General features: G+C 38.3%; 1 protein-coding gene across 1 annotated transcript; it reads right to left on the bottom strand.

Moving 5' to 3' along the window:
* Positions 1-20,313: 20,313 nt before the first annotated feature.
* Positions 20,314-21,387, bottom strand: LOC121376877 (zinc finger protein 862-like). Its single transcript, XM_041504697.1, has one exon. The coding sequence runs from the start codon at positions 21,385-21,387 to the stop codon at positions 20,314-20,316; it is 1,074 nt and encodes a 357-aa protein (XP_041360631.1).
* Between the last annotated feature and the right edge of the window lie 632 nt (positions 21,388-22,019).

The raw sequence follows: 22,019 nt of genomic DNA, 5'->3' as shown, positions 1-22,019 counted from the left end.
GGGGGGTTACAACTACAAGAGAACAAACAGAATAAACAAATATTGTGCTTGTGAGTACAGTATTTTAAAATTAACGAAAGATAATTGTGGGGACTCTCGACCGGCCCCTGTACCCTCCTCACATGTGCAGTTAAATTATTTACGTAGATAAATAATTATGTTTATTCATATATATAGGTTTCAACAAGACTGTTTCATAGTGTGGGTGTGGATACTAGTGCATATCTGTTGCAAAGAAGCGCAATATCAAAGCCAATCTTTCTCCGGGTGGTATGCTTTCACGCATTACGGTACTCTTCTTCTGGATGAGTGGTTGAATTTTGTTAAGTAGTGTATCAAACTGTCCTTCATCTATCAGTTGTAATTCTGTGAAGCCAGTCCTGGGAGAGTGGCAGTCCTCCTACGAGTAGTCTTGTGCCGTACCCGCATCGACCATACATATTTGACGCATTCGTTTATTTTAAAGAAGGACCCTCCTCCTCAGTGGGAACATTGTCAGTGTACAATGACAGTGCGCCACATTTTGGTGGAGTGTGATCATCTCAAGCCAACGAGAAATTATATATTTGGCAACAGAAATGTTTTGGAATCGTTTAAATTCCACCCAGAATATTGAGTTTAAAGTTTTTTAAAAAACACTTTGATTTCTATACAAAGTTTTAAAATATAGCTAGCTTGATATTTGTATTGTATTGTACTTTTTCCACCACTCTTTACACTGTGGTTTTACATAATTGTATAAATAATATTTTCATATACTTACTTTTTTCTGACACACAATACCCGATATGTTTTTTGGTCCTGGGGTGTCGTTAATCTTTCATTCATTCATTCATTCTCTATGAAGGATTTTTAAACAAGAAAAAAGTGAAGCAATGGCGGTGGACAGAATCCTTGAGTTGACCACAAACATTCATCTAGACAAAAAGTATTCAAATCTACGACTGAACTTTAACTTTGTAGAAGAAAATTGTGACCGACTCATTTCATCATTAACATGTTTGGAAGCAACATCGAGTACACTAGCAACCAATCTAATTAAAATTAGCTCCACTATTACATGTGGATCTAAAGACAGCCAGTTGGAGCTCATGTCCACCAATCAAAACCTTACTTGCAGAATCCTGCCAGTGATTTAAAACTAACAACACTGCGTAGTCCCCAATGTCCAGGTAACATTTCGTCTGTAAATAATAATTTAAATATTGACCAATCACACTTCGCCTTTTATAACGTTATTTGGGAGCATACAAATTCTAAAAATATCGGGCGAGTCTATTTTAGTGGCCGCAGTACAGCGAACCATACCAATACGTACCGGGTGGGTTATCAGTCTTCAATTTTACATTAAAAATTATTTATTTATTTATAAAATTTAAAAAAACTAAATCAGTCTTCAGTTTTACATTACAAATTATTTATTTTATAAAATAAAACATGTTTTAAGGCATTCGTAATTCACACGAAACATGTATACCCTCAGGATAATTCGGAATGTTTTCAAATTATTTTTAAATTACTGGCAGGATTCTGCAAGTAACGTTTTGATTGGTGGACATGAGCTCCAACTGGCTGTCTTTAGATCCACATGTAATAGTGGAGCTAATTTTAATTAGATTGACTAGCAACACAGGTGTACAATGTTATTGAAGACTTCCGCTTGTATTTGAAAGCAGGATCCAGTAAAACCAACTTTGGTCCAAACACTGATACATCCTTGATAGGATTTGAATCCCCAAGAGCGGAAGAAGGTTTCTGCCAGTTTCAATAAGTTGCCATTCCAGAACTGACCAATCCCTCTGCTTCAGTGTTTGAGAAGTTCTTGATATATGTCCAGTTCAAAGCTGAAGAAATGCCAACATCTTTTACAGTACCCTCATTCTGGGAAGTCAACGCTACCCGGTTTCCTAATTGTGCAGGTCTAGGTAGTAATGCAATCTGGATGCCTGTTGATGTCAGTGTTGATGTTGAGCGATCGTTCATCCAGTACAAGCACATTCTCAACGATCGCCGCGAAAAACGGACACAGGAGAACACAACGTATCTCTCCATGATGTACTTCAATGGAGATGTGGAGAAGCGGTTTCCTTCTGTCTGAGACTGTTACTCACAGTGAACATTTCTAGTTTGTGCAAGTTTTGTCATCGAGTGATGTGTGAAAATATGCTTTTCACACATCACGAGTTGACATAAAAATCATAAAAGTCGAAAATACACCATGGAATGGGTCTATTTATTATATAAATCTTTCCTAATTTTTGACAATATTTTTCGGTTTTTGGTTTACTATCTTTCGCTTATCCTATCGAAAACACGTAACGCCATGATATATTTCTTCCTATGGAACTTTCCCAGAAAATGTACTTGACCATAGATATTTTAAAATAAATTTGAATAAAAATTATCTTTATTTAATTATTAAATTAACATTTATTTAATAATACTGCTGTGCTAACATACCTAACAAAGCGATCCTCCGAAAACAAAACGAATCGAACGCCGTTAAATACTGCTTGTGTCAATGAAATGTCACAAAATCGAAAATTTTGCCGTAGAAATGCATAACTTAAGGTCAAATATTTAATGTTTGGTTTGTCATATCTATCTCTTTATTCTACATATTTTTCTTAAAATTCAGAAAAAAAGTATAACATGCTCATATATAAATGGATTTTAAAATAATATAGCAAATTACCCATGTCCTGGGAATGTCACAAAATGAATATAATTATAGTGTGGTGGTGGCTTAAGTCCAAATTTGGGCGATATTGTGACACGTTGGCCCAAAACACCAAATTTAGCATAGTTGTACCTTGGGACCATATGATTGTTTTGAGAAGGGGCCACGCGATTTTAGAGGTCACGGTCAAGGTCAAAAGTCAAATTTAGACGATGTCAATAAAAACACGTTTAAAGCACTAACCTGGGCACAATTGCACTTTAAGATCATAAAGAATGTCTGAGATGGGGCTGCCCACTGTTAAAAGTTAAGGTCATTTCAAGGTCAAGGTCAAATTTAAACTATAGCGCATTGGTTGTCAACAAATATAAAATTGCTATTTCTCACTTAAGCCAAAAACATGATTGGAGTTTAGTAGTAATGTATTTCATTTATAATAACATCTTGCTAACCATGACATAGAACCATCATTTGAATCCAAGATGGCCACGAAAATGGTCGCCCAAAGAAAAAAGTTAGTCAGCCGAGGGTACTGAACCTTGCAGTTCAATACCAACCATTGTTCTTTGTAGTTTTTGTATCTGTCGAAGGTATTGATTGAGGATCCGGTGAGTACAAACTTGGCACATTTTAGCAGTTTGAAATATACAAAATGGCTCCCACGATGGCTGCCAAAACACAGAACTGACAATATATCTGATACACGTTTGCAGTCATCTATGAGAAAACTATCGCCTATGACTGGGTTTTAAGGTCAAGGAATTCATTTTGAACTATCCTCAACTCAGACCAAGATGACAGAATATCTAGAGTCTATAAGCTACGAATGTACTGTAATGCACGAATTTTGTGACAGATGTCAGTCCTGCCAGTATAAAACCCGATATTGCCTGGGCGATCTGACTGATTCTGTCAACGATTTTAGGTACACAACTATTTACAGAAATGTCTTTGAAAGCAGTCATGCCAAAGGACCCCAGATGCGGCGAAGGGCTAATAATGAATCCGGCAGATGCCGCGGTAACTCGTAGGAAAGCTAATATTCAGTGTGCATATGACTTGTACCAGTTTTCCTGAGCAATCACATAAATTCAGACGTCGTATATTCAGATACGTTGAAAGTACCCCGAGACATAAAGTTTTGAGTTACAAATGTGAAAACCAGACGACGATTGGAAACAGTGAAAGCTCAGAATGAGACTCACATACATTAATTGAAGGAAGTGAAGAGAACAACGAAACAGATCATATCAAGCGCGGATCAATAATCCCTGTTTTATCTGGAACTGAACCAGAAGAATACTACGTCTAAATGTAGCGCTAAATAAACTTTAGTACGCACTGAAACTGACGCGGAGTGTGGTGCTGAAGGGACTGTATTTTGCAAAGGTAGGAGTCTTAAAGTATAAAGTAATACGTGGAAAACAGCCAATTGTTTCACGTAGTCTGTCACGTACATTTGCAACAAGATCAAATGTGAAAATGGCCAGTTTTCTTTAAGCGAAGATGAACACCAACATATATCGATTGCAGTGTGTTGATATCTGTCACTGTGTTCGTTAAGACAAGTATTTGCAATGCATATGTGTACGTGTAATAAATTGAGAATAATTATACTAGTATTTATAATACATAAACTATACAGTACAATTAAAGTGAATAGTTTAATATACAATGTACAGGTTTTAACAACGTTATAAACATATTTTTACGTTACCGTCTGAGATACGAACATTGTGCGTAACGTCAATATGTTTCCCATCAAGTACACCAGTGCAGTTGGAAAACTACCATGAGATTATATTTGTTTTTAAACATATTCATATATCTGCAACATTCATACAAAAGAAAACATTTGTGCCATATAATTTATGTGTGTGTGCCTTTCTGTTAAGAATAGTATTGGATGTGAATGATTTGTGTAGAAGGAAATTAATTAATAATGATAATTACATTTACTTGCACTGTAATAAAATAACTGTTGAAATCCAAATTTCCTTGTTCCTTTTACTCTTCACTGTTTAAGTTAAGCTGCTTCTAATTAAAATTTGTTTTGAAAGACATTTTGTTAATTAAATAATTGACATTGGACAGTAATGTAAAACTTTATAACAATGTATTGTACAATACTCATTCTTATTACATGTAAGTAGTCCCTCCGTAGCACATAGTAAATAGCATTGCATAAAGAGGCGGATCGCGGGGGTGGGGCAGGGGCCCCGGACATCCCCGTAAATTTTGCGACAGATATAATTTTATTATATATTAATTTTCTTTTTTATGATCCCCTCCAAACCTCCCCCAAAGTTCCATTGCCCCCCCCCCCCCCCCCCAAATGGATTTTCTGGATCCGCCACTGGCATACATCAGGAATGTGTGTATGTGAATGGAACAAAAGCGGAATTTGTTTAATACTGAAACGGAAAAAATGGAATTTGTAAAATTCTGAAACGGAAAAGGGAAAAATCTGAAATGGAAAATCAGTGCCTCTTATAATTGTAGGTAGAAAAAACCTCTTTTATTTAAATGTTATTTCTTTATATCTTTGAGTTGAACAAGTCTCGGGAAAAAATTCAAACATTCGAACCTATTATGGATAGGAACTAAGAAAAGTTGTACAGTCCCAAAAGAGTTGTGTAGGATTGGACGGACTATACAACTCTTCATGGGATTTTTTTGCAATGCTAGATCCGTTTCTTCGTTGTTATGTTCAGCAGAAGAGTTCCCGAAGCAATATGGTATTGTTTTTTTCAGAACTGACATATCGTATTTTGGTACATGCGATACAGAAATTCCAGTGATGGGTAACTTATCACTTAAAGCGAAATATAAACGTATGTCAATAAAACCCCTCCCCACAAAAAAAGAAGAAGAAGCAAACAAACAAACCTAAAGAAAACAGTAACAAAAGGTACATGTAAGAATATAACTTTCATGACGATGTACTGGTACACAAAATGTATAATAAATCAGTGTTGTACAGTTTTATAAGTGGTTTATTACATTAACCATGCACGTACATATGCTGGAAATGTTTTTCTTAATAAACAAAAATAATGTTCAGTACCATACATGATAGTAACTTGGGCGTGCATGACAATGTACTTGCATTCATAGTAATGTACCGGCCTCGGTGGCGTCGTGGTAGGCCATCCGTCTACAGGCTGGTAGGTACTGGGTTCGGATCCCAGTCGAGGCATGTGATTTTTAATCCAGATACCGACTCCAAATCCTGAGTGAGTGCTCCGCAAGGCTCAATGGGTAGGTGTAAACCACTTGCACCGACCAGTGATCCATAACTGGTTCAACAAAGGCCATGGTTTGTGCTATCCTGCCTGTGGGAAGCGCAAATAAAAAATCCCTTGCTGCTAATCGGATGAGTAGCCCATGTAGTGGCGACAGCGGGTTTCCTCTCAAAATCTGTGTGGTCCTTAAGCATATGTCTGACGCCATATAACCGTAAATAAAATGTGTTGAGTGCGTCGTTAAATAAAACATTTCTTTCTTTCTTTCATAGTAATGCCAGAGGCTGGACATAGCTCAGTGATCAAGTGCTTGCCTAATGTATGGTCGGTCTACGATCGATGCCACTGGACTATTTCTCGTTCCAACAAGTGCACCACGACTGGTATACGAAATGCAATGGTATGTGCTATCGTGTCTGTGGAATGGTGCATATAAAAGATCCCTTGCCACCAATGGTTTCTGGTTTCAGTGTTAAATTTGTAATAAAATGGTAGTTTAATGCAACTGATTATATATATATATATATATATATATATATATATATATATATATATATATATATATATTATATATATGGGTTTTTTTTTTTGGTTTTTTTGTTTTTTTTTACATATATAACTTTGGGTTTTGAAAATTGTCTGTGAACCGTGAATAAAATACAAAGTTAAAGCAATACCCATAACACTAAAGTAGTTTACGTCGTTTCTATATACATTGACGTGTAGCCGATGTAGGATATATCCAAATTAAAGGCTTAATTTTTTTTTTAAATAATAAATGCTGGGATAATAAATAGAATAACAAACTCGATACCAGTTATTATCAAATTTATGTCCCTCGTGAAATCATTTTCACTCTGGAAATAAATTTGATAATCACTGGTAACTCGTTTATTATCCGCTATAAATCGTACCGTCATATAAATTCGAACATCATATGTTTTCGAACAGCTCATTTATACTCGATTTTCCACGTGCATACTGAAGGTGTGACGTCAACCAACATCGTAGCCCGAGTACTCTGTAAGAGAGCTAGACGGACATTTGGACATAAATACGCTCTCATTACAGTCGGAGACCAAGCTATGTAATTTTTTGGCAATCGCCGACCACCAAAAAGTAGTTAAAGATTTCCGCTCTAATACCACAACAATCCTATGTTTAACGTCAAATACATTTACATCGACCATTTTCGAGTTACTTGATTAAAAACAAAATCAGATATTAATCACTAATACACACATTACAGAAAGAAACCCGATAGCACCCACATTCAGCTAAGCTTCGGCAAACTCCGGACAGCAGAATTCTAAGTTCGCCGACCAATATCGTGACGTTGCGTCACATGATCGCCCAGTCAGCCATTCCGTCTTCCAGGGGCCGTCTCAACACACCCAAGAAAATCTTTCTAAGGCATAGGCCTATTCTGCTGTAATAAACGATCGCATAGACATCCGAAAGCCTGACATAAGGTTTTCAGTCCCAGTTACAACTGTATGACCGCTGTAGAGGGAGATTGACGTGTCATGTAGCAAATCTGGACCTCAAACCTTTTTATCTAAGGCTGGAGAAGCTAAACTTCTTTTTCACATCCAAGACATGGCATACCATACATACACATTATTGTGCTGCTACAGAAAATTGTTTATTTATAGAAAGTATCACATGTTCGAAAACATGACGTAACTTCCTCACAGTATCCAGACACGATGTCGGAAAAACGTTTCTGCTACAACCAGTATTGTGTTTAACATCTATAATTCCGTCTGTTTCGTGGATTATATTCTAATGAACAGTTAAGAGAGATTATTAAGCTTTTAATTCGGAATTCATTTATATAATAACAAAACATGGGAATTAATTGGTAATCTTTTATTCCAAAATTGGGAATAAAAAATAACATAGAGGAATGGTGCCGATTATCGGAATCTAGAAACATAGCTGATAAAACTAACCCCGAGTTAAATTTAATCACCGATTGAAAAATGCGTAGTTAGAACGTTGGTTAGGGCTAACCATGAATTAAATATACCCTAACCCTGATTTAAAATGGCTCTGACCTGCGGATAAATGCCTAACCAGTGATTAAGAATGGTGAATTTGATTCCATTTACAAGCATGTTTAGATGGTTTTTAAATGTAAAATTGCGCTGAAACAGAATATCGGCATAAATTACAGTGACATCAAATTCCCGCGAAAAAAAAAGTTGAATGACGTAGAATAGCTGGTTCATTGATTTCATTTTTGGCTTGGGAGGATGTAATGTGGACAGATCCTATCCTGTAAAAAAATTTTTTTTTTAAAATTGTAAATAATTTTAGTTTGGTTTTGACGTAAGAAGAAAAGTAAAAGTGTTTTTGAAAACCCCCCAAAAAACAACCAAAACCTATTTTTGTGTCCACTTTAGAAAACAATTTGCTGAGAAATAAATAGCTTACAAGTAGTAAATTCCATAGTATAACAAAAGGAATTGAATTCCCTGTGGGAAAACACTATGTAAAACAGCACACAAATGGTTCATAACTATTAAGAATCCATTTACCCCGAGTGAAGGAAGGAAGGACATGTTTTATGTAACGACGCACTCAACATATTTTACCCCGAGTGATGCTTTTACAACCATTTAACTATAAAAAGCACCAGGCCGAAACGATTACGAACAAGTTTCATTTGTCAAGCATTCCTGTGGTAATAGCAGTCCTCTTACGAGGGGGGGGGGGGGGGCTGAAGGGAGGATGCAATCCAGCGTTTGTAATGCAATTTTTCCATTTGAGATTACTTTTGAAACACTGTGCTTTTGTCTTTTTTCTTTCTTTCTTTTTTTAATATTGCCGAGATGTTGATGGCTTTGGTTCTTCATTGCCAACAAATTCAGGATAATTATATTGTGATCATTGATCAGAGTACTTAAAGTTGCTATATCTGATTTAATTATTTTGCTTGGACATTTATTCCACAAACTAACTTTAATTATTGTGTCTTAAAATTGCAATAATAATAATGATGGTAAAATTAAATTAAAGTATGTTTTATACAACATCTGACGTCATCTTTTTATTTTTTCTTAATGTATCATCGAGTATGAACTTGAAATCTGATGTTTTGGTTGACATGATGCATTTCATACCATAACTCTGATTCTCTCCCAAGAGATGGGTGTGCCTCAAGGTAGCATCCTGTCAGTAACTTTATTTTCCGTGAAAATTAACAGCACATCACCCAGTGTTTAAAACCTGGCGTTGATAGCTCTTTATATATGTCGACGATTTTTCAGATTTGCTACAGATCGTCCAGTATAAACCGTCAGTTGCAGCTTTGTTTGAATAAACCTCAGCAATGGGAACTGACAATGGATTTCGATTCTCAAAGTCAAAAACCGTCTGTATGCATATCTGCCAGAAACGAGGTCACCATTTAGATCCTCAGCTGTTTCTGGACAAAAATCCGGTTCCAGTTGTGGAGGAGACTAAATTTCTGGGGATTATTTTTAACAGGAGGCTATTGTTCCTCATTTACAGTATGTGAAAAAGGAGAGCTTGAAGGCCCTCGATATCTTAAAAGGTATTGGCAAGACTTAATGGGGAGCAGATCGAAAGGTTGTGCTCCGACTTTATAGATCTTTAGTTCGGTCTAAACTTGATTAGGGAATTCTGTGGCTTGTGCTACAGTATTTTCACCAGACGCAATAATTTCTATGAGATTGCCAGATTCAGCATCAATCTTTACTGCTGAAACCTGGGCAGTCATTAAAGCCCTGGAACAGATTAAGGATTCATGTGCATCCAAATATATTATGTGTACAGACTCACTTTCGTGTCTCCAAGCTTTACAGTACATGAAATTGAAGCACCCCTTAGTTGGGATGGTGATACGAAAGTTTTTTTTTATTTATCAATTTGCCAATAAAGATGTTCTATTTTGTTGGGTACCCAGCCAAGTTGGCATTAAGGGTATCGAAAAGGCAGATGTTGCTGCTAAGTCTGCTTTGAACTTGCCCCGTGTCCATGTTGGTGTCCCCTACAGTGATTTTAAATTTCATATTAACTAATATATCTTTTCGACTTGGCAAGACGATTGGGACGGTGCGGTTGCGAACAAGCTTCATTCTGTCAAGGCAGTCCTGGGGGAGTGGCAGTCATCCTACCGGCGATGCAAGTAGTATTATTGTGCCGTGCCCGAATCGGCCATACATATTTGACGCATTCATTTATTTTATTTTAACGACACCCCAGCACAAAAATACACATCGGCCAATGGGTGTCACAAATGGCAAGTATATGAAAATATTATTTATATATATTTATGTAAAACCACAGTGTAAGGAGCTGTGGGTTAAAAGTATAATACAATATATAAAATCAAGGTAAGTATATTTTAAAACTTTGTATAGACGTCAAAGTGTTTTAAAAACTTTACAATAAATGAATGCGTCAAATATGTATGGCCGATGCGGGCACGGCACAAGACTACTTCATCCTTCCTGCATCGCCACTCTCCCAAGACTGCCTTGACAGAATGAAGCTTGTTCACAACCGCACCGTCCCAATCGTCTTGCCAAGTCGAAAAGATATAAAATATTAGTGGCTGTATATTAAACGTGTTTCTGATCGTTCTATTTGTACTAGGTTAAATTTCATTTTATTTTCTAAAATATATTTTTTCGTACGTACGAAATTATTTGAAGACAAAATCCAGTTTGAGCTTCTTACAAATATTAAGACGACCTGAAAGATATTGAATATACAGACACTGATATTCTAAACAAGAAAATATATTTAATATGTAAGTTTAATCGTAGAAATATTTTATTAGTCTGAAGATTCTTACAATGCAGCATACTCAGGACTGTCTCTTTAATAGATCGTGTAGGGGTGCCGACCGTCGGGACCCCAACGTTACGCATGTCAAGTAGGCCTATGACATACGCAGCTAAGTTGGAGACCGCCAGCATATGTAATACATGTTGCTTTATCGGCTTCCCCCAAATATCTTATCTATAAATAGACTTTGTTATTATTATTTACAAATAGAAGGTGATTAATGTCAAGCTCTCCTATCACACACACACACACACACTTCTTCAAATTCAACGATATAAATCGTTGATATAAGTTAAGTATATGGAACTTAAGTACGTTACGTTTTAAAATTCCCAAAGTAAATATGGGCACCAAATATCTATGTATAATATACACCCGCATATTATTTAAGTATGAACATTTTTATATTTACGCTGGGATATATAAAGTTGATAAGCGTCCAGAAGCATGTGGTGGTAAAGTCAGTCAGGAATATCCAGAGTTCCAGATTTATTATAATATTAAAATATATCCATTTGGAATTAATAGCACATTAAGACGGATCCACTTGGAATTAACATCACGTTAAAGCACATCCATTTGGAATTAACACATATTAAAGGTACACTGAATCCAAGAACACAAGATGGTGAACACTTTCATCAATGATGAAATATCCGAAGAATGGTTATATAACAATCACCTGTAATAATTAATGACATTTATACATATGTAAAAATCATTTTCTTTAATCACTGTTCAAATAGCACAACACAGTGACCTTTTGCATCCAGTGAAAGACAACTATGCCATCTCTGGTCTCTAGAAGTTACCACCACATCCTCTGTGAATGGGCATGTATAGTGTACCAGTTGCCATTGTAACTCGCTCTTCTCCCGCTCCAACTGGCGGACCCCCTCTCTCTCTCTCTCCTCCTGGATGACCTGCCCCAGAAGATTCTTCAGGTCTTCACCAGTGTTTGGCAGCGTGTCAAAAAGAATGCTGGTACGGTGCTTGCTGAGATTGGCAGGTTTGCCTGGACTCCCTGTTGACTGACCTCCATCAGTGGTGTCTGGGAGACTGCATCCTTGGCGGTTGGGATTCCACACTGCTGGAGCACATCCAGGAGAGGAGAGGGCGATGCTGTCCGGCAGTTGATGGTGTTGATTTTGGTGCTGGCACTGATGTTGTCTCAGATGTAGTTGCCGATGCTGTCGAAGGTCCATCCACTGCAGGGGCTCCCAAACCTGGATAGGAGAATGGAGCTGGGTCCACGAAGCTCTTGCTTGGCCTTGTGACTTTAGCCTTGATGACCCGGTCCAAAGCTTCGCTGAAATCCCTCCCCTACGGCCAATGGACACGGCGAAGATGCCGTGTGGCATACGACAGCCTCTTGTGGCTGGTACGGCAAAGATGGCATGGGATATATACGCAGATCCTGGCGTGGACTTCGGCCCAGTGGACGATGTACTACTTCTTCTTGAAGAAAAGGGCCCTGGAAGTACATCGGTCCACTGGGCCGGCGACCTATTCAGCAGGCTGTTTTACGGCCGACCCATCACCGAACAGCAGGTTCAGTTCTTCTTGCGTCACAAGCAGATCCAAAATATCCATATCCATTCCTGTAATAACCAACAAATAATTAATATTTTATCTAATTACTCTATTTAGTTGGAGATATGTCCCCTGTTTAAAACTAGGGAGAAAACCTAACGTCAGGTGAGAGAGTCTGCACGTCTCGAGTACTTCCTTCACTGTAATCAGTGTCGAAGTCCGTCCAGCTTCCTCCCTCACGTCTACACCAACTTCCTCCCCCATGTCTGTCCCTTTGGCTGGTTCTTCCGGTCCCCCATTGAACACATCTGTCTCCAACCAGTTTAGTGGGAAATCATTTGAAGAAGTTTGCTCACTGAGCGCTGACCTAATCAAATTCAGTGGATAAGTAACGTTTTAACACTGGCTTTTTCACTGTCAACACCATTTTTATTTTAATAAAACGGCAATCGCGAGCCAGTTCGCTCAGAATATGGAACTTTAACCATTTTTCTACCCGAAAATAGGTTTGTTATATTTTTCTGTTTGATTTTTCCACTGTCATTTTTCATGTTTTTAAATCGTTTAAATTTCATTCCTAATGGAAAGGGATTCCCCGTGTCAAGCATTTTGACAGGAGGCGGTTTCATCCCAGTTGGCTAGCCAATTAATGCCCGAGATACTTACCGAGCTTTCAGTGTAAATATTTTTTTGATTGGTGCAGATTATAATCCGTCATTTTTTAATTGAAAAAAGTGAAGTTTACGAACTTTCTCTCAGCGCATGCGCACTCCATATGTCTGCTGTTGCGAACTTAGTGAAAACGTCAAAGTTTGTAACAAATGTATCAATTTCTCGATTTTATGGGCTCTTATGACATTGGGATTGATTGTAGATTATGCTAAATGTTAATATATGTAATTTTTGTCTTATAAACGACACGAAGGTGTTTTTTGTGTGTCTTTTGTCTGGTAAACATCCGACATGCGTGGGCTGTACCATTGCTGCTGATGCAAGGTGTGGATGAGTTGTGTGTTCTGTGCATTTCGTGGGCCTATACCACAAACAGCTAGCAGTCTTGAGTAGGTGTTTTTCCTTTATTATTTTAGTTTGGATCGACATTTTGGAAATAACAAAAACAATATTTTTTTTCTGTGAATTTAAATAAAATTATTTCAAATATTAAAAAAATAGCGAAAGAAAAAACAAATTTGTAGGCAATTTTCCACGGTCATTTTCATAACCATAGCAACCACAAACTTCAATTAAAAGGTGGTTGTGTTTTGAAGATTTTGACGAAAACGCGATATTTGACATTTTGTGTGAAATTCATAAAACTCAAGCCTCCTAAAGTGACAAATTTTAATACGTTATATGAATTCTTTATTTATTGCAAAGGAGTAAAGATATACTATTATACTATAAATTTCGTTAAAAACAAATCCAGGGCTTGTTTTTTATTCTTGAATATTTTAGTTTGGGACGACATATAGTCAAAAAATTAAAAAAGTTTTGGAAATTTTAAAAAAGAACTATTGTTTCTTTTAATTTAAATTAAATTATTTCAAAAATTAAAAATAGGAGCGATTTTTTTTTTAGAAGTAAAGTTATTGTTGAAAACGTAGGACCGGCCTCGGTGGCGTAGTGGTTAAGCCATCGGTCTACAGGCTGGTAGGTACAGGTTCGCAGCCCGGTACTGGCTCCAACCCAGAGCGAGTTCTTAAGGGCTCAATGGGTAGGTGTAAGGCCACTACACCCTCTTCTCTCTCACTAACTACTAACCAACTAACAACTAACCTACTGTCCTGGACAGACAGCCCAGATAGCTGAGGTGTGTGCCCAGAACAGCGTGCTTGAACCTTAATTGGATATAAGCACGAAAATAAGTTGAAATGAATGAATGAAATGAAAACGTAGGTGCCGATTGCCGTGACGCGAACGATAATGAAGTGTGTGCAAGAGTCAGGTGAAGTATAATTATTTCAGTTTGCATGTCAGTCTGAAAGAAAGAACAAACTAATTGTAAACTGAAATAAACAAAATAAAACATTATGTACAGATTAAAATGTCCCTGTTACACAAACAATCAACTCCGAGTGTCAACGTGCAGCAGTATTGTACTGTAGTGCACAGGTAAATATTGTATGATTACACCCCTTCTCTGTAATGGTCTAGTCCGGCTCGGTCACAGACAGTCAGATAACTAGTCTATATTTAGACGGATGCGCGTCATAAATGATTTTTTAATCTAAAAATAGATCGCCACGCCAGCAAACTTCTAATGCAAAACATGTACAACGCTTAAGGTGATCTTCATGGATTGTTATCGGTCTACATCGTTTGTTTATCCGAAAGCCTTTTTTTCACCAGATAGAGACCAGTCCAACCGTTGCCCAGTTTTTGTTTAGCATCTGGGGGATACCAATACCACACCCATTCTCCCACTTTATAGGATCTTTTCTTTAGCTTTAAGTCATAATGCCATGTTTGACGTAGAAATTTTTTTGATAGGTTGTCCCTAACAAATTCTTGGGCCTCTTCCGAAGCATCTTGAACCCATTCCACATATTCAGTGGGCCAGGGCGGGTCTGGTTCCCCACTAAACAATCAATAGGAAGGGAGGTTTTCTACCAAGCATTAGTATATTTGGTGAGTCGAGGCCCTATATGCCATCATCACATAAGGTAGATGTTCATCCCAATCCCTGCGGTGTTCGTCTACATACATAGACCGCATCGGCTTTTCAATGCAGTTAAACTGCTCAAACATCCCATCAGACTGAGGCCTGTAAGGGGTGGTCCTGGTTTTTGGAAATCCCCAACAGTGAACAAATGTCTTTGAACAAATTACTTTCAAATTCGCGCCCCTGATCAGTGTGAATTTGCAATGGACTCCCAAATCTACAAATAAATTCGGTTACAAGTTTATCAGCCACTTCTTGAGCAGTATGATCGGGCACTGTGTATGGCTCTTTTCATTTAGAAAAATTATCACCCACAACAATAATGTACTCGTTATGATTATACGTTTGGGGGAGTGGTCCAAGTATGTCAATAGCTATCTTTTCCAGGGGTGACCCAACCTCTACTTGATGCAATGGTGCTTTCCCTAGCCAGGACCAGCTTTCTTTCGGGGGGGGGGGGGGGGGGGGGGGGGGGGGGGCACTATACTCTTTACGCCACTGACTAACATCTTCTGACAGACCAGGCCAATTAAACTTCTGGTTTATTTTATCTAGAGTTTTGTCCCTCCATAAATGTCCTGAACAGCTTTCGTTATGCAACTGTTTCATTATTTCTTTTCTTATACTTTTAGGACAAAGTAGTTGCAATGTAGGAGGTACTGCTTCGACCCGCTTATACAGCGTATTGTCTCGAATGTCGAATTCCTCCCACATCTCCACAATGTTTTGACATCCGAGCTATATCGGGCTATCTCGGATCTGTCAGTTTTATCATCTGATTCTGATTTTAATCTAAGAACAACCAAGTTCCTCCCACATCTCCACACTGTTTTACACCACTGACTAATATTTTTGACAGACCAGGTCAATAAAACTTCTGTTTTATCTTATCTAGAGTTTTGTCTCTCCATAAATGTCCTGAACAGCGTTCGTTGTGCTCCTTAAAATTTCTAATCCATTTAAGTGAAACATAAAAAAGTTTGTAAAGTTTGTTTTATTTAACGACGCCACTAGAGCACATTGATTTTTAATCTTATCATCGGCTATTGGACGTCAAACATATGGTCATTCTGACACTGTTTTTAGAGGAAACCCGCTGTCGCCACATAGGCTACTCTTCTTTACGACAGGCAGCAAGGGATCTTTTATTTGCGCTTCCCACAGGCAGGATAGCACAAACCATGGCCTTTGTTGAACCAGTTATGGATCACTGGTCGGTGCAAGTGGTTTACACCTACCCATTGAGCCTTGCGGAGCACTCACTCAGGGTTTGGAGTCGGTATCTGGATTAAAAATCCCATGCCACGACTGGGATCCGAACCCAGTACCTACCAGCCTGTAGACCGATGGCCTGCCACGACGCCACCGAGGCCGGTTTAAGTGAAACATGGTCTGTCCTAAGCAGGAATGGTCTACCCCGAAGATAATGTCGGAAATGCTTTACAAATGTGACAACGGCCAATAATTCTCGATAGGTAGTGCAGTACTGGCCCTGCGACATAGACAAAGTTTTACTAGCGTATCCTATCACATTCTTTTCCATCTTTCACTTGCGACAATACGGCTTCTGTCCCACATAAACTAGCATATGTATCCAAAACAAAACTACCCTCCCTCTCAGGGTAGGCCAGGACTGGGGACCCTGTGAGTAGCTCCTTCAGCGCCTCGAATGCTTTCTCACACCCATCTGTCCACACAAACTTCCTTTTCTTATGAGTCAAGGAAGTAAGTGGAAAGGGAATAGTAGCAAAATCGGGAATAAAGCGCCGATAATAGAGACTAAACCCAAGAAACAACGAACTTCTGAAGCATACTGTGGGAGCGGCCATTCCTTAACTGCGGCAACTTGACCCGGGTCGCACTTTACCCCATCAGCTGATACTACATGACCTAAATAAGACACCTCTTTTTGGAACAATGCACACTTGGACGCTTTTAACTGTAAGTTCGCACCTCTCAGTTTACTTAGGACCAACCTAAGGTTATCTAACGCTGGACTATCATATCATCTATATACACTAAACACTTCTCCCAGTGTAAACCTCTTAGAACTAGATCCATTAATCTTTCAAACGTTGCAGGGGCATTAGACAGACCAAAGCTCATCACACGAAACTGAAACAGTCCTTTGTGTGTAGCAAAAGCTGTCTTTTCTTTATCTTCCTCTGCCATAGAAACTTGAAAATACCCACTAGCTAGATCTAAAGTACTAAACCATTTCGCACCAGCAAGAGCATCGATCGAATCGTCGATTCTAGGAAGAGGATAAGCATCTTTATGAGTTTACACAAAATCTGACGCTACCATCCTATTTGTTAACTAAACATACAGGAGCTGACCAAGGAATAAAACTGCGTTCAATAATACCTTCCTTTATCAGTTTGTCTATCTCTTTTTCAAAGACTTCCTTCTGAGCTATAGGTAATCGACGAGGGGGCAATTTAATGGGTTTAATATCTTTACTTGCTAATGCAATATCCTCCATTTGTAAGTTGGTTTCGAATTTATGTGATCCGTTTGAACTTTTTGTTGCGACTACTGGACAAACAGGAGACCTAACATCGTCAGTATCACAATCTTGGTTATATGGTTTCTTGCTTATCTGAGTACCCTCAAATGCTTCAAACTCAACAACTAACCCTATAGCCGAATCAAGAGATTTTGGGTGTCCAAACTAAACATGTCTTTTAACATCAAGAGAACCCAACCCACTAGTAAACTGATCAGTGATCATGTCTTCCCTAGCAGACCAAGGTATTTCAGGAAATGCGCGACTAGCCAATCTACGGAGGGCATAACCGTACTCGGCCTCACCCTCCCCTTTTGAACTTTTTCGGTTCCTGAATTCACAACGGTGGGCGGCTTCACGCTCCATCGGAATAAATCTACTCCCTAAGGCAAACTTTAAAAATTTGGCGATTTGGGTCGCAGACAGATCACCAAGTAACCTTTGCGCTGTCCCTCTCAGACCGATAGAAAGCTGTAGAGCCTGTTCATTATCTGACCAATTATTCAAAAAAAAGTTACTCGTTCAAAATGGGTTATGTAATCTATCCACTCAACACTTTTTCCGTCAAATGTATCTGGTTCTTTTTCTTTTCTCTTAAGGGGATTTCTTACATACCTACAGTCACGTTAAAATCTACACCCCATAACCCTGATTCTACTCTTTCCTTGTCTGAATATTTGACATTTTCTTCCCTGTTCCTACACAATGGGCTTTGAGACTGTTGGTAACTTTTGGCCCAACCCTCGTGTTATTTCTTTATTTATCTGATCAGGAGAGGTCTGTTGTAAACCCAAATCACCGAAATTATTTGTTTTGAAATTAGTTTGGCAAGGCGCTCCCGATGTCACTTGACCGTGAATCGTCGCGTTTTCTGGTGAATGAATGACGTCATCACCCGACCTGCTTTCATCGAGAACCATGTGGTCATTTCGATATTGTGAAATGTGTACAACTTCACAACTGGGATAATTTTTAGTGTACGTGTAGCCTTTAGGCGTTTCATGAAATTCTTTGAAATGATTTCGGTACGGAAAACCATCGGCTGTACCTACTATTTCGGAACATTCATGTTCCGTATTTCTAAAGTCGAGGCTTCGGCGTGGTGTCGTGAGCATCATGTCGGCGCTCTCTTCTAGGCCTATGTCAAAAGTGTTATCGTGCTTTCTGTTCGGAATATTTACAGAATAAAATGTTTCATCATAATTTAGCCATTTCTTGTTGATCGTTTCCGAAAAAAGAACATTCTTACCACGGGAAAATACATGTATCGGGCTCGGCGGACCTTGTAGTGTGCAGAAAATATTCGAGCAATTATTATTTGAATTACAAACAATAACCCTGTGTGATATTTCTTTAGGATTTGGATTTAAGTCTACAGCAGGTAGGTGACATTCAGAACTGACAGAACTACTTTCAGTCACCATTTTGTCGGAAGTAGCGAGTGGTTCAGTGCTTTCGGGAGTCAACTCGATACGAGTCTGTCCCGTTATCGTAAACTACCTTGCAAAACTTGTCAATATATTTTTAATAAAAGCCATGATTTTAACAGCAATAAAGCAGACACATTTATTTGATAAATAAATATATATATATATATATATATATATATATATATATATATATATATATATTCAAACAGTCTACTGTGTGGTGTATGTATTCATACGCCTTGCCTTCATCAACTGGGCCAAATAAAAACCGAGAAACAAAAATGGTTCTTCTTAATATTATATGGCAGGGCTAGAAATGAAAAAAAATCTACATTCACCAGGTGCATGCTGAAAAAAAAACAGTTACATGCACCATTAAAATTCTGCATGCACCAAAAATAAGGTAAATCCTGTTAACAGTGAGGAAAATAATATTTTAATTACCTTGATTACAGTGTTGATTATCATTTTCTTTTTAATTTAACTGTCTTAATTGTCACTATCAGTATCACTGTCTGACATCCATGCTGGATCACAGTCACTGTCGAGGAGGGGTCGTTTTCCAAGGGGAACCGGATTCAGCTTCCTGCCTCTTTTGCCTGAAGTCATCCAAAGAGCTATGGCATTATCTGGATTAAAGTCAGTAACGCTTTCTTTGCACAAGTACAAAGCCACGAGTTCAGTCAGTGACTCATTTGTCAGACTGTTTCTCCAGTCGGTTTTTACCATTTTCATTAAGGAAAACCCTCTCTCACATTCCGCTGTGCTGATTGGAAGGCACAAGTACAGCTTGATAAGTGCAAGTATGTCCCTGTACTCCCCATCATCTTGCTGCAAAAGCCTCTGCCATAGGTCAAGGTATTTCATCCTTTGAACATGAAGTATTCTCATTACTGTTTTCTTCAACCCAGTCCACTGTGTGAGAGCCCTTGACAAAGCATAGCCCTTAATAGTTACGGGTTGTTTGTAGTGATTAAACATAATCTTTATTTCTTTGTCTCCATAGTCAGATAGTGTTGTTGGTTCACTTGGCAATTTTTTTGGATCTAGCACATATGTAGATCCAACTATATCATGTTCAATGATTTCTTCAAACCTGCTGACTATATTGTCATGAGTCTGTCTCAGAATTGACTCCGCATCTCTAAGTGCTGAATCCACTTCAACTGTAATATCCTGGGCGGATCCTCCTCTAGTATTCCTCTCTGACTTGCTCAGCTGTACATTCTGATAAGAATATGCACTGTCGTTCACCTCCAGCCCATTCATCATCAGGCTTCTAAGCTTTTCACGGTCAGTTAATGCTGACAAGTGCTCCCCAGCAGTGCTAACTGCTTCATGAAATGTATGAACTCCAGAGTCTTTCCTTTGGAGTGTAGTGCTGAGTGCGGACAGAACATGCAGAAATTTAAAAACATCACAAATTTGACAGACTACAAGTTTTTTAGAATACTCCTGGCCTTTTCTTTCTGCTCTTTGTTACCTGATCTGGCAGTGTTCTCTAGATGAGTTGAGTACACCTGATAAGACACCTCCATGGACTTAACAGCTCTCTCGTGGTGTGGTAACCATCGGGTCCCATACAGATTGACTGGCCTCATTAATTTGCAGTTCAGTGCATTTGTTGTTTGTCTCAATTCACTGAAGTTCTTAGCAGAGTTCTTGTAGTGCTTGAACACAGCTTGAAGAACTTCATCAAACACACTCATGTAGCTAACCATCTTGATGGTGTCCTTGACTGCAAGTTCTAGTCTATGGGCAGAACTATGGATACTAATAAGATGTGGCACGGATTCCCTCAGTGTAATAGACACCCCATTCCTATGTCCCATCATCACAGATGCCCCATCGAAAGATGCACCTATCAAACCAGACTTCCATCCAATAGCATCTCCTGACAATCTCAAATCATTTTCAAAGACTTCCACTAATGCCTCTTTGATGTGCTCTGCGTCTGCCTTTTCCACACACTTCAAAGTAATAAACTGAGTTTGTGGTCTTCCGTGTCTCAGAAATCTAACATACACAATCTCCTGTTCTCTTGTGCTTACATCTGTTGTACCATCACACAATACAGAAAAGAATTCACTTTCTTCCAAGTCTGCCACAACCTGTTGATTCATCATTTTATGAATAAATGATATAAAACATTTTGCTTGTTTGTCATTTTTGTAGCTGTCACTAATAGGTTCTCTAATTGCTTGAAGTAATTCAATTATTCTTGCAAAGTCTGTGTATGGACTGCCCTTCTGGGCTAACCAGAAAGCTATTTTAAACAATATTCTCATGTGTACTTTTTGATTTTGTTCCATTTTTAAGACTGCTTCAATTATTGGTAATTTATTGGGGGCACATACTGAGGCTAGTTCCGCCGCCTCTGATCGGACGTGTTGCTCACTTGCCTCATGAACTTTAACTTCTTGTAGTCGAATAGAACCGCAACCTGGATTACGAAAACTGTTTCTTTTGCCCGATTTATCGAATTTTTCACAGAATTTACAGTGCATTTTAACATTTTGTTCGTCAAATAATAACCACTCACGACCCTGTTTTCAATCCTCGTTAAAAGTGTACGTTTTCTTCTTCTTTGCATTAACATTGGGTACAGTGGGGCTGGGTTTCCTCTTCGATTCACTCTCAGAGAAAAACGACCTGATCGATGGTTGCTTTGACGCCATTTTTTCAAATGACAAAAGTTTAAAGAATTAATTAATGACCGCGCGTGCGTCATGCAACTTCGTTTTTTTTTAGTTTTTTTATACGAAGCTATTAGGAATTATTCGGCAATACCTATATTTATTTATTAACAGTACCGGAATGTTATACAACTGCGTTTATTACTGATTCTTGATCAAATTTGTAAATTTCACCCAAGGTAAACGCCTTACAGAAATCTATAATAGGCCTATTACAAAAACGTACGAATATTTGTGTTTTGTATTAAGCAAGTTGTCAACTTTTTTAACTCGATAAGATCTGTTGGTATAATATAAATTAGCCTACGGAATTTGACGAGAAGTTGCGATTGAAATAATCACTGGCTTACTTCGAGTCAACTACGCGAGTAACGCACCTGCACGTTCGCAATCATCTGATCAAGTGCCCATATCTGAGGTCGAAAATGTTCACGGCAGTTACA

Source organism: Gigantopelta aegis, chromosome 1 (assembly GCF_016097555.1).
Source record: "Gigantopelta aegis isolate Gae_Host chromosome 1, Gae_host_genome, whole genome shotgun sequence".
Lineage (NCBI taxonomy): Eukaryota > Metazoa > Mollusca > Gastropoda > Neomphalida > Peltospiridae > Gigantopelta > Gigantopelta aegis.
Note: the sequence above shows the minus strand (reverse complement) of the source record. Positions and strands in the feature narration are given on the sequence as shown.

What these genes read in the sequence shown, in the direction of transcription:
- LOC121376877 (XM_041504697.1), bottom strand. Translation starts at nt 21,387, where the DNA reads ATGCACTGTAAATTCTGTGAAAAATTCGATAAATCGGGCAAAAGAAAC.